The following is an 11997-nucleotide window of genomic DNA, read 5'->3' as shown; positions in this document are numbered from 1 at the left end:
GGGGAGATCGCCCTTGGAAGAAACCCCATTATAGGGAGAGGGGAGGGGGCAGAACTGGCAGCCCCCCCCCCCAATAAACCAGCAAGAGGTTTTTTTTGAGGGGAGGGGGTCTTTCCATCCTCCCCCAGTGCCACATTGGGAGGGAGGGGACAGCAGACTGGGAACAGGGGCACAGTCATCCCCCCCCTCCCTTAGTGTGTGAGTGTGTAAGGGGGGGTCTTTTGGGTTCAGCTCTTAGCTACTAACCTGGGGGGGTGGTGTCTAGTGATGGGGGGGGCCACTGGAGAGAGTTTATGTTAATATATTTTATTTAATAAAAGCTAAAACCTGCAGAGTGCTGCGTGCGGCCGCCGGCTCTTGTGTCCCGTGTGTCCCCCCCCCCACTGTGTCTCCCCCCCCCCTCCCCCCTTTATTTATTGTCTCCAGGGACCACATTATTTTCCCCCTTCCAGAAAAAAAAAGAAGAAAAAAAAAAAAAAGTGTTTTTTGTTGCAAAATGACTGTTCGGGACCCCCCCACTGAGACCCTTTGAGGGGGGGGAGGTGCTGTGTTGGTGTCCCCCACCCCATAGGGACTTTCCCTGTCACCCTCTGCCCCCCTCCCCTTAATATTCCCTCTCCCCCCACCCCCCCCCCGGACCGTGCTGACTGTGTACAGATCTCTCATAAACAGATGGAGACTAAAGCTGCTCTGGAAGGTCGCGTGGCTCTGTGAGGGTTTGGGGGAAAAACCTGGCAAAAAGGGAAAAACACCCCCAGCCCAAGGGAAGAGGGGTTGGGATGATTTGGGGACAGGGGGGGAGAGGTTGGGGACAATTTGGGAGAGGGGGAAGGGGGGAGGCTGGGGAAGGGAGACGCAGCCCTCCTCCTCTCTCCGTTGGTTTTTATTGCATTTATATATAATATATATTCAAACTTTTACAATAATCTTAACTTGATAACATCCAAGTTCGATTGGTTTTAATACATATAAAATTAGGCCTCTAACAGTGATGGGGGGGGGGGGGGGGGGGGGAAGAAGGGGGGAGGGTGTGCCCCTCACCGCACCCCCCCCACCCCCACCCTGCACCTCCCCCCCCCCCCCCCCCCCTCCAGGAGAGAGGTCCTAAAAAATAACAGAAAATTCAAGGACCTCCCAGCTCCTGGGGGCTCCGGCCTGGGGGGGGCCGGGGAGGGGGGGTGGAGAAGGGCCAAACCAAGTGCAAATCACTGATATGTACAAACTAGACAAGCATCTCTCTGCAAACACCCCCAGGGAGGGGGGGGACAGGGGGGGTGGAGGGTGGGAAAGAGGGGTTGCAGCCCCCTGGAAGGGCCTGACACCCCAGGGAAAAAGGGGGAGCCCTGATGAGCTGGTGAAGGGGATGGAGGGGGGGGGGGGGCAGGCTCCCAATCCCCACTCTTTAAGAAAGAGTGGGAGAGGGGAGGTGAGGGGGGGCCCACGTTAGTACAAAAAACCCCCAGCACCCCCCCCATACACACACACTCCTCCTCTGGGGATCCAGGTGTGTGGTGGTGGGGGGGGGGAACCCTGGCACCAGGCTGGGGGGCTGCAAGGATGAGGAAGGAGGAAAGGAGAGGGGGTGGGGGGGGGTCCTTAACAAGTCAATACAAAGCTCAAAGTGTTAGTAGGGATGAGGTGTGCCCAGAGCCCCCCCAGGGGGGTGGGGGGCTGGTTGAATGAGGGGGGGGGGTCTCAGGAGGGCATACACTGCACTCGGTCTGGCCCCTCTCTTCATCATCGAGGTGTCGGAGGAGCTGGCGATTCATCCGAGTCCCCATCCGGAGCTCCCGGATCCCTCCGGTGCTGCCAGGGGTAGAAAAAAAAAGGGGTGAAAGGGGTGGGGAGCAGCCAGGAGGGGGTTTGGTGAATATTGAGGGGGGGGGACACACACAGACACCTACCCGGTGGTGGCGTCTCTGTCGCAGGTGGTGCATGAGGAACCAGAGCATGTGGCTGTCAAACATGTCGGTGTGGTGGAGGCTGTCCTCATCCCGCTCCAGTTTGTTCTTCTTGATCACCTGGGGACAAGAAAAGGGGTCAGGGGACCCCCTCTCACAGCCCCCTGGATCTCCCTTAACCTTTTTTTTGGGGGGAGGGGTTGGTCTCACCTCCTTGAGGCCAGCCAGCTCGGTGGGATTCTCTGCTGTGGGTGCCCAAATTTTTAACGTCATGGTCGAGGCCGCTGGTGGCCAGGACAGGGAGGTGGGGATGGGCTCCAGGCAGTTCACCTGTGGGGACAACAAAACAAACAAACCAAAAAAAGGGGGTGTCACACCCCCCCTTCAAAAAAAAAAAAAGGGGATGCCCTGATTCAACCACAAGCTGTGTCTGGTTCCCTCCCTCCCAGCCTATCACGTCCCTACAACCATCCCAAGGGGGTGCCAGGGATGGATTCGGTGCTGGTGGGGGGAGGGGAGGGAGAAGGGGGGAGAGGGGGGGGGTTGGGGGGGTGTGGGTGGCAGTGCCAGCGGCCACCAGGAGCTGGCACCAAGCAAGGCCACCCAGACAAAAGGCGACTGTGGGGGCAGCTGAGGAGCAGCAGAGCGGGAGCGGCTGCCAAGGGCTCTGCCAGGCACCTGCCTGGCTTTGGGTGGAAAAAGCAGGAAAATCGGCAAAAATCGAGGCAGACGGTTGAGGATGGGTTGACAGATACAGACACACACTCACCACTCCCCCCTTGTCACCCTCCATGAACTGCACGATCTGGCAGGAGGATTTCTCCCAGAGGAAGATGTGGCCGCAGTCGCTGCCGCTCACCACAAATTCGCTTTTGGGGCCGTAAAAATTGACGCCTTTGACTGAAAATGAAAAGAAAAGAAACGGCCCCGAGGCCGTCAGGAGCCTCTCCTAGCCAGGAATTCTCTTCCTGCCTGGCAGCCAGTGAGTTTCCAGGGATACCGGCGAGGATCTCTTCCTTCCCCGGCCACATAATGGCTTATTTCTTTGCAAGAGTTTGTGCTCGGGGGGGGGGGGGGTCTTTGAGAGGAAGATGAAACGTTGAGAATTGAGGTGAAAAAAGCCAGGATTGTTCTTCCGGGTGGCTCCTGGGACCCCTCTCCCCTCCAGCCCCTCCCGGGGAGAGCCCCTGAGCCCCTCACCGGTGGCGTTGTTGCGGTGTCTTTGTACCTCCTGATGTACTCAGCCCATCGCTGTGGGAGGAGTTGAAGAGATAAATGTCCTCGTCGTTGTAGCTGGCCAGGAGCTCTGGGGGGACACGGGGGAGATGTCAGGGGGGGGCAGGGGGGTGGGGGTCTCCCCAGGTGCTCTGTCTCCCCTCCCCGGGTGACTCACCGGAGCCGTCGTGGCTGTAGACCAAGCAGGTGATGTTGGCTTTGGATTCGCTGTTCACCTGGGTTAGAGCAAGGAAAAGTTGGGATCCCAACCCCAGCACCAGTGCAGAGGGACAACTGGATAACTGGGACAGCTGGATACCAGGACAGCTGGACAGCAGGACACCACAGGAAACACCACGGGCAGGAATTCCATGCCCATGAAGGAATTGTTGCCTCTTCATGGGCTGGGTTGGAAGGGACCTCAGAGCTCATCAAGTCCAACCCTTGCTCCACTCCCCCCGTGGTTCCCAGCCCATGGCACTGAGTGCCACATCCAGGCTCTTTGGAAATATCTCCAGGGATGGAGAATCCACCCCTTCCCTGGGCAGCCCATTCCAATGGCTGAGCACCCTCTCTGCAAAGAATTCTTTCCTAATATCCAACCTAAACCTCCCCTGGCAGAGCTGAAGCTCTGCCAGGGGAGGTTTAGGTTGGATATTAGGAATAAATTCTTAATCCCAAGCCCTCTTGTCTTGCTGAGAGTTGCCTGGGAAAAGAGCCCAACCCCCCCCTGGCTCCAACCTCCTTTCAGGGAGTTGGAGAGAGTGATGAGGTCTCCCCTGAGCCTCCTCTTCTCCAGCCTCAACACCCCCAGCTCCCTCTGCCTCTCCTCAGAGGATTTGTGCTGGATCCCTTCACCAGCCCAGTTGCCTCCTTTGGGCCTCAATCTCCTTCCTGAATTTTGGGGCCCAGAACTGGACACAGGACTCAAGCTGTGGCCTCCACAGGGGGCAGAATCCCTTCCCTGGACCTGCTGGCCACACTCTTCCTCATCCAGGATGCCACTGGGATTCTTGGCCACACTGCTGGCTCCTCTTCAGCTTCCTGGCAATCCCAGGTCCCTTTCTGCCACTCTGTGCCCCATGGAGCTCCCCAGGGGGTTGTTGTGGCCAAAGTGCAGGACTTGGAATGTTGAACCTCATCCCGTTGGGGCTACACCTGACTCCAACCAGGATCCAGGGAGTTGGAGAGAGTGATGAGGCCTCCCCTGAGCCTCCTCTTCTCCAGCCTCAACACCCCCAGCTCCCTCAGCCCTTCCTCACAGGAATTCTGCTGGATCCCTTCACCAGCCCAGTTGCCTCCTTTGGGCCTCAGTCTCCTTCCTGAATTTTGGGGCCCAGAACTGGACACAGGACTCAAGCTGTGGCCTCCACAGGGGCAGAATCCCTTCCCTGGACCTGCTGGCCACGCTGTCAGCAGAAGGTTTGGGTGAAGGACAAAACCAACCCCCAGAGAGTTTTTCCAGGCAGGAAACCTGCAGGAAGCTGGAACGGAGCTGTCCTGGGTGGCTGTGTCTCCCCCACTTCCCTGGTGCTGCCTGGGAAACAGCCACTTACCAAGTGGTGGGGACAGAACTTCTTCAGCACACCATTGTTCTCATTCTCATCAATTTTCCGCTGGTCATAAATCCTGTGGGGGGGGGATTGAGGGGTTTGGGATCTTCCCTGGGACACCAACACCAAGCAGGGAGCTCGGTGGGATCTGCCCCAAGGCTCTATCCCCATCCCAAGGGATCCATGAGGGGTCAAAGCAGCCTCACGTCACCTCTCATCACACCCAAGCATCACCCGGGGCTCCTCTGTCACCCCCAGGGTGGCTCTGCCAGGTGGATGTGTGTCCTGTCCCCCTGTCCCCAACCTCCCCAGGAGCTGCTCTGAGCAGGGATCCCAGGCTCTGCAGACACTTCCCAAGTCCCCCACTCCCCATGAGCTCATCACTGGGCTGAGCACCCCAAAACCCAGAGGGGAGGGACAGACAGAGACTCCCCAAGGTTCAGAGGCTGAGAGGGGGCTGAGTTGAGCACTTGGGGAGCTGCAACCCAGCCCCCCACGGGCACCACCAGGAGGTGAGGGATGGGGGGGAGGTTGTGGAAGCCCTTTAAGGGCATCAGAAGCTCATGAAGAGCATCACTGGTGCCTGAGGGAAGGCTGGAGAGCAGATCCTGGGGTTAAACATCAAAGGACCCAAATACTCCTCTGATAATCCCCACGTGTTCCTGCTGGGGTGGGAGAGGGAGCTGAAGGTGGGAGAGGGGGGGTTGCTGGTGGGAGGGGGGGGTCAGAGATCTTGGGGCTCCTGGGGTTTCAACTGAGCCCCCCCAGGATGCTCAGTCCAGGCCCCAGCACAGACTCACCTGACAAACTGATCTCTGCCCCCCACAGCAAACTGGTAAGTGTTGGCAGGGTTCACATAGATGGTGTACAGCCCCACCTTCTTCTCCTTCTCCTTTGTCACCACCAGTTTCCTTTAAAAAAAACAAAAAAAAAAAAAAAAAAAAGAAAAAAAGAAGAAGAAAAAAAAAAAAACCCAAGGAAAAATAACAACAACAGAAAAAAAAAAAAAAAAAATCCTCCTCAAATTCCAAACAGGGTCCAGATGGGAGAAGCAGCAGCTCTGTGAGCCTCTTACTCACTCCCAGATAAAAAAAACCAAAACAAAACACCAACAAAACACCACAAAACCCCCATCCCTGCCAGCTGAAGGGAGCACATGCTCCGTCTGCCATGGGAGCGGGTGAAATCATTCCCTGAAATAATTCCCTGGAATCGTTCCCTGGTGTTTTCCTCTTCAGGGTCCAGCCTGACAGAAGCAGCAGTGGGGGCAGTTGGATTAACTCCCCAGCAGCAGAAATTCTCTGCTGTTATTTATTTTCCCCCATTCCTCTTCCTCTAATAAAACCCAGATTTAACAAAAATCCAAGCCAGGCTCCCTCTCCCAGGAGCTCAGCATTCCAGCTCTGCAGCCAGGGACACACACACCCCCCCCCAGGCAGCATCCCTGGGAAGGAGAAGCCAAATCTCCCAAGATTATTTTGTTTCTAATTACACTGTGGGGATTAACAAAGGGTGGGAGCTGCCTACAGCCTCAGTGCTGAGCAGCTCTGTGATTCCTCATGGGGGAGAAGGAGGAGGAGGAGAGGGAGGAGGAGAGGGAGGAGGAGAGGGAGGAGGAGAGGGAGGAGGAGAGGGAGGAGGAGAGGGAGGAGGAGAGGGAGGAGGAGAGGGAGGAGGAGAGGGAGGAGGAGAGGGAGGAGGAGAGGGAGGAGGAGAGGGAGGAGGAGAGGGAGGAGGAGAGGGAGGAGGAGAGGGAGGAGGAGAGGGAGGAGGAGAGGGAGGAGGAGAGGGAGGAGGAGAGGGAGGAGGAGGGACAGACCCCCTGAGGGAAGCTGTGAGGGGAGCTATGGCTGCTCTGAACCCCCCCAGGCAGTGTTTTTGTTACCAAACAGTCAGGGCTGGAAGCTGTGACCAATCCTGGAGAAGAGGGGGAATTGCTTCCAAAACAACAGCTGGAAAAGTACCACCACACCCAGCCCTGGGGTGGGCTTATCCTGGGACAGATCCGGGATGCAGCAACCACTACCCCAGCTGTGTCCTAATTGCTCCAGCACCTCAATCTCCTTCCTGAGCTGAGGGGCCCAGAACTGGACACAGGACTCAAGCTGTGGCCTCCCCAGGGGCAGAATCCCTTCCCTGGACCTGCTGGCCACTCCTCCTCATCCAGGATGCCATTGGGATTCTTGGCCACACTGCTGGCTCCTCTTCAGCTTCCTGGCAATCCCAGGTCCCTTTCTGCCACTCTGTGCCCCATGGAGCTCCCCAGGGGGTTGTTGTGGCCAAAGTGCAGGACTTGGAATGTTGAACCTCATCCCGTTGGGGCTACACCTGACTCCAACCAGGATCCAGGGAGTTGGAGAGAGTGATGAGGTCTCCTCTGAGCCTCCTCTTCTCCAGCCTCAACACCCCCCAGTTCCCTCAGCCCTTCCTCACAGGACTTGTGCTGGATCCCTTCACAGCCTCCTTGCTCTTCTCTGGACCTGCTCCAGCACCTCAATCTCCTCCCTGAGCTGAGGGGTCCAGAACTGGACACAGGACTCAAGCTGTGGCCTCCCCAGGGCTGAGCACAGGGGCAGAATCCCTTCCCTGGACCTGCTGGCCACGCTGTTCCCGAGCCAGCCCAGGATGTCATTGTCCCCCTGAGCACACTGCTGGCTCATGTGCAGTTTCCTGGCAATCCAGACTCCCCCAGGAGCCCCCAGTGTCCCCCCCCAGTACTCACGAGGCAGGGCGGTCCTCCCTCAGGTCGATGGTGAAGACAACAGCATCTTCACCTGCCGATAGGAAAGTGCATGGAGAATCCGGTTCTAGGGCCAGCTGGAAGATAAATACTCAGCCATTGGTTCCCTTTTTCCCCAGCAAAGTCATAGAATCCTAGAATCCTAGGGGTTGGAAGGGACCTCGAAAGATCATCTAGTCCAACCCCCCCTGCCAGAGCAGGGCCCCCTAGAGAACATCCCCTAGGAACGTGTCCAGGTGGGTTTTGAATGTCTCCAGTGAAGGAGACTCCACAACCCCCCTGGGCAGCCTGTTCCAGGGCTCCGTCACCCTTACAGTAAAAAAATTTTTTCTGATATTCAACTTGAACCTCCTATGCTCCAATTTACACCCATTACCCCTTGTCCTATCACTGGTCACCACTGAGAAAAGCCTAACTCCATCTCCCTGACACTCACCCCTCACATATTTGAAAACATTGATGAGGTCACCTCTCAGTCTCCTTTTCTCCAAACTAAAGAGACCCAGCTCCCTCAGCCTTTCCTCATAAGGGAGATGTTCCACTCCCTTAATCATCTTAGGAGCTCTGCGCTGGACAAGTGGACAAAGTGGGGAGACAGAGATCCCTTTCTCCCCCCAAAATCACCCAGAGCTCCTCCTCCCCTCCAAGTGTCACCCCCAGAGGTGACAGCGACGAGAAGGAGCCGCACAGCGGGAGCTCTGTGGTGGTTGTTCCTCTTGAGTCAGGATGGGGGTGTCCCCATCCCCCCTCTCCCCCCCTCCCCTCCTCTCTTCCCTGGGGTGTTTGGGGGTCCCCTCAGCCCCTCACCTTGTGCGAGGCTCCTTTGTGCTGTGCCACACGTTTGGTGTTCTTGCAGCACTGGGTGGCAGAGAGCTCGGCCACCCGCACCTGCCCGTCCCGGGCACACATGGCCAGTGTGGAGTCCCCACTGTTGGGCAGGAACTTGGCCTGGAAAAGAGAGCATGGAGCTCAGCACTGGATGGGAAACGGGGAAAAATGGGGCAGAAATGGGAGTAGGAACCCCACAGACCCCAGCGGGACACGCACACACACACACACACACACACATCCCCCCCCCCCAGAGCCCAGGGGGGGGTAGGCTGGGATCTGCAGGCAGCAAAGCTCTGGATGGATGGGCTGAGCTCTTCCAGGAACCATCCCAGTATGGAAAACCAGGAGCTGGGGGTGCTGCCAGGGTCCCTCCTGTCCCTCCAGCAGGGGGGTGGCACGGCACAGCCTGCACCAAACACAGCTCCTGCCAGGAGCTGGAGGAGCTGCAGGGTCAGAGCTCAGCCTGGGGAAGCTCCACCAGGACCAGGGACACCAGATCCCACCAGGACACTCCGGGATGCTGGGATTTGGGCCCCTCCCCTGCTGTTCCTATAGTTAATTACACATTTCCTCCCCCCACCCCCCCCCACCCCCCCCCTCAGGTTGCCACCCCCAGCAAGGAGGGGGGGGAGGGGGGGTATCCCCCAGCTGCCCCCCTCACCTGGAAGACGTTGCTCTTGTGCCCACTCTCGAACTCCAGCACTGGCTGCCTCCTCACCCAGTCCCACACCACCACCTTGAGGTCGTCACTGCCACTGGCCAGCCAGGTGCCACGCTGGTTGAAGTGCAGGGTGTTGACACACCCCGTGTGTCCCTCCAGCCCGTGCTGCAGCCGGAACCTCTGCACGAAGACCCGGGCCCCGCAGGCTTCGTAGACGAAGCGGGTGCTGGATCCCAACTCCCGTTCCCTCAGGGCCTGCAGGGCCTTCCAGCGGGGCCGGGGCAGGGCCCAGGTCTCCGAGGACACCCACTCCTCCAGGGCCTGCTCATCCTCAGAGGAATCCTGCTCCTGGTTGGGGCGTTTGCGCTGAGCGCGGCGGTGCGACCGCTGCTGCTGCTGCTGCTGCTGCTGCTCTTCCTCCTCCTCTTCCTCCTCCTCCTCCTCGGAGCGATCCAAGGCCCTGCTCTCCTCGGTGATGGAGTAGTGACCCGTGTCATCCATGCTGTCAGAGTCCTTCTCCTCCCCAGAGCTCTCCGTGTCCGTGTCCCTGCTCTCCGTGCTGGTGCGGTTGGGTCCCCCCTCGTCCCCGGTCAGGCTCAGGCTGAGGTCAGAGGCCTCCACCTCGATCCCAGAGGAAGTTTCCCGACCTTCCTCAGCTGACATCTCCTCCGGGCTGCTGGACAAGCTGCCTGCAGGGGGGTTTGGACACCCCCTCAGTGGGAGATCCCGTGGAGACACCCCCCAGGTCCCTGCCATCCCCCCCTCCTCTCACCGTTCACCAGATCCGTCTTTCCCTCCATGCTGCTGCCTCTCTCCGACATCCTGGAGCACTCACCCTGCCTGGAAAAGGGATTTAAACCCAGCTGGAGCATCCCCCAGACCCAGCCAGAGCTGCTCAGGAGGTTTTTTAACCCCACTGACAAGTTTTTAAAGATTTTCCCCCGCATAAAACCCTTCAGGGGATGTACAGGGACAGCACAGAGGCCCCAAGAGCCCTCCCCTCCCCCAGGGAAGATTCCCAATTCCCAACTTCACCAATTCCTTATTTTTCAGCTCCCAGGGTTTCCCAGCCTTGGGAGGCAAGAGTTGGATGCTGAGGATGGCACCCAAAGTGGCTGCAGGGGGAACAAAATTAAAAAAAAACCAAAAAAACCAACCCCCACACCATTTATTTCTTTGTTTGCCCTTTCCTTCTGTTTTTAGGGTGGCTTTTCCAGACCCCGTTTGCTGCTGAGCAGGATCAGGGATCCTGCAGGAATTCCCCACTGACACAGAGGGAAAATGAATCCAAGGCCAGAACCATGAACTCTGATCAGGAACCCCCCAGAGTAATTCCCAATGGATGAGAAATTAACACCAGGATTGGTCCCAGGAATTTGGGTTTCCCTCCTCTACTCGTTTTTCCTTCAGGGCAGCACCAATAATCCCAGGAACTGGGGTTGGACTTTGCCCTTTGGGGTATTTTTATTGTTTTTTGGTTTTTTTTTTTCCCCTCTGCCAAATTCTTGGTGGTGCTTTGCCATCAACACCTTCCCTGGGAAGGTGAGGGAGAAAAGGATGGAGGGGAATCCCTGATGGAATCCAACTCCCTGAGGGCCACAAATGTGCAAGAAATGAGAAAAAATGAGGGGGAGGGAAAATAAAAACAAAAAAACCTTAAATTTCCCCAGCAGTAAAGAGAGGAGGGGCTCCCAGAGCCCCCCAAGATGAGTATCCAAAGCCTCTTGGGACACCTCCCCTGAGCCTCTTCTATTTAAGGGAAGTTTCCTCACCTGAGCCACCCCCTGGGATGGTGCTGGGGGGGGGGTTAAACCCCAAAACAAACCCCCCCCACACCCAGGGATGAGCAGATTCCCCCCCCCCCCCCAGTGGGCAGAAACCCACCCTGGTGAATCACCAAGCACCCACCCCAGCAGGTCCCACCCATGGCACCCATGAACCTCACCCCCAACTCCTCACAACTGGGGGGGGGGGGGGGGGGAGGGGAAATTCCCATCCCCCCCACTCACCTCTGCCACCCCCGTGGGTGCCGTGGGTGCTGGAGGTTCCCTGGCAGCTGACAAAAAGGAGAGGTTAAAGTTCAGCAGTGCAAGGTCCAAACCCAGAGACATTTCCCCCCCCCCCCCCAAAAATCCCTAGGGACCCCCCCCCCCCTGTCTTTTCAGGGGGCTGCAGGACCCTCCCAAAAACACTGGGACACCCCAGGGGACAGGGCAACACCCTGAGGCAAGGCAACACCCTGAGGATGGCTCTGGGGATCAGAGGGTTGTGTCCCCCCCCAGAAAAAAAAAAAAAAAAAAAAAAAAGAGGAAGAGGTGACAATGTCCCTGCGGTCAGAAAAGACCTCCCGGAGCTCCCTTAAAGCGACCCCCCCGCCCCCAGAACCCAACCCACCCCCCTCAAAAAAGGCTCCTCCGGGTAGCGAAGGGGGGGGCAGCACTGACCCCCCCCAAACCTCAGAGGGAACCCCGAAAAGCTCCCTCACCCCTTGAGGGGGGGGAACAGGGACCCCTTCACCCCCCTCCGCCCCCACGGGGGTGTCCAAACCCCCAAAACCCCCCCAAAAGCTTTGTCACAGCACAGGGGACACCGAGAACCCCGGACTGGGCCCTCCCGGTCCCGGCGGCTCTCCCCGCCCCCACCCGCCGGTCGGCGGGTGGGGGCGGGGAGGGCCTCCGGTCCCGGTTCTGAAGCTCCCGATGAGTGCGGGAAAGGGAAAGAAAGAAGATCCCGCACCCACCCGACTCCTGGCAGCTCCCGGTGAAGGTTTAAAGGCAAATCCCGCGTTCTCCGAGCGTTTCTCCGCCACCGGCTCCGGGCCGGGCCGCCGCCGCCATCTTAGAGCGCCGCCTCCGCCGGACGCTTTACGGCTCCTCTGCCGCGCTTTACGGCAACGGCGGCGAAGGGGTTGAGGGGGTGCAGGGAGGAACAGGAGGCGCAGCGCGACAGTAGCGCGACAGCGCCGCCCGGCCCCGCTGTTGCCATGGCAATGAGACCCCCCCCCCCACCTCCCACCCCCCCCAAAATAAAGGCCCCTCCGCGCTGCCCCCAGACCCCTCAGGGCCTCTGGGGGGTCCTCGGGTGTGTCCCCTCCTT

The 11997-nt window shown here is 58.5% G+C and overlaps 1 protein-coding gene across 1 annotated transcript; it reads right to left on the bottom strand.

Moving 5' to 3' along the window:
- Positions 1 to 1566: 1566 nt before the first annotated feature.
- On the bottom strand, positions 1567 to 11793 carry DCAF8 (DDB1 and CUL4 associated factor 8). The gene is given in 18 exon segments (XM_071727367.1): positions 1567 to 1806; positions 1905 to 2021; positions 2112 to 2165; positions 2167 to 2216; positions 2219 to 2231; positions 2671 to 2801; positions 3102 to 3122; positions 3125 to 3145; positions 3148 to 3207; positions 3295 to 3352; positions 4673 to 4745; positions 5470 to 5580; positions 7392 to 7486; positions 8217 to 8357; positions 8902 to 9590; positions 9674 to 9741; positions 10911 to 10957; positions 11642 to 11793. Coding segments are annotated over 16 exon segments (1794 nt in total). The 5' UTR covers positions 9723 to 9741; positions 10911 to 10957; positions 11642 to 11793; the 3' UTR covers positions 1567 to 1695.
- Positions 11794 to 11997: the final 204 nt, after the last annotated feature.

The sequence above is a fragment of the Heliangelus exortis genome, chromosome 27 (genome assembly GCF_036169615.1).
Source record: "Heliangelus exortis chromosome 27, bHelExo1.hap1, whole genome shotgun sequence".
NCBI classification, from domain to species: Eukaryota; Metazoa; Chordata; class Aves; order Apodiformes; family Trochilidae; genus Heliangelus; species Heliangelus exortis.
The sequence above is the reverse complement of the archived record's forward strand: the minus strand, read 5'-3'. Positions and strand labels throughout refer to the sequence as shown.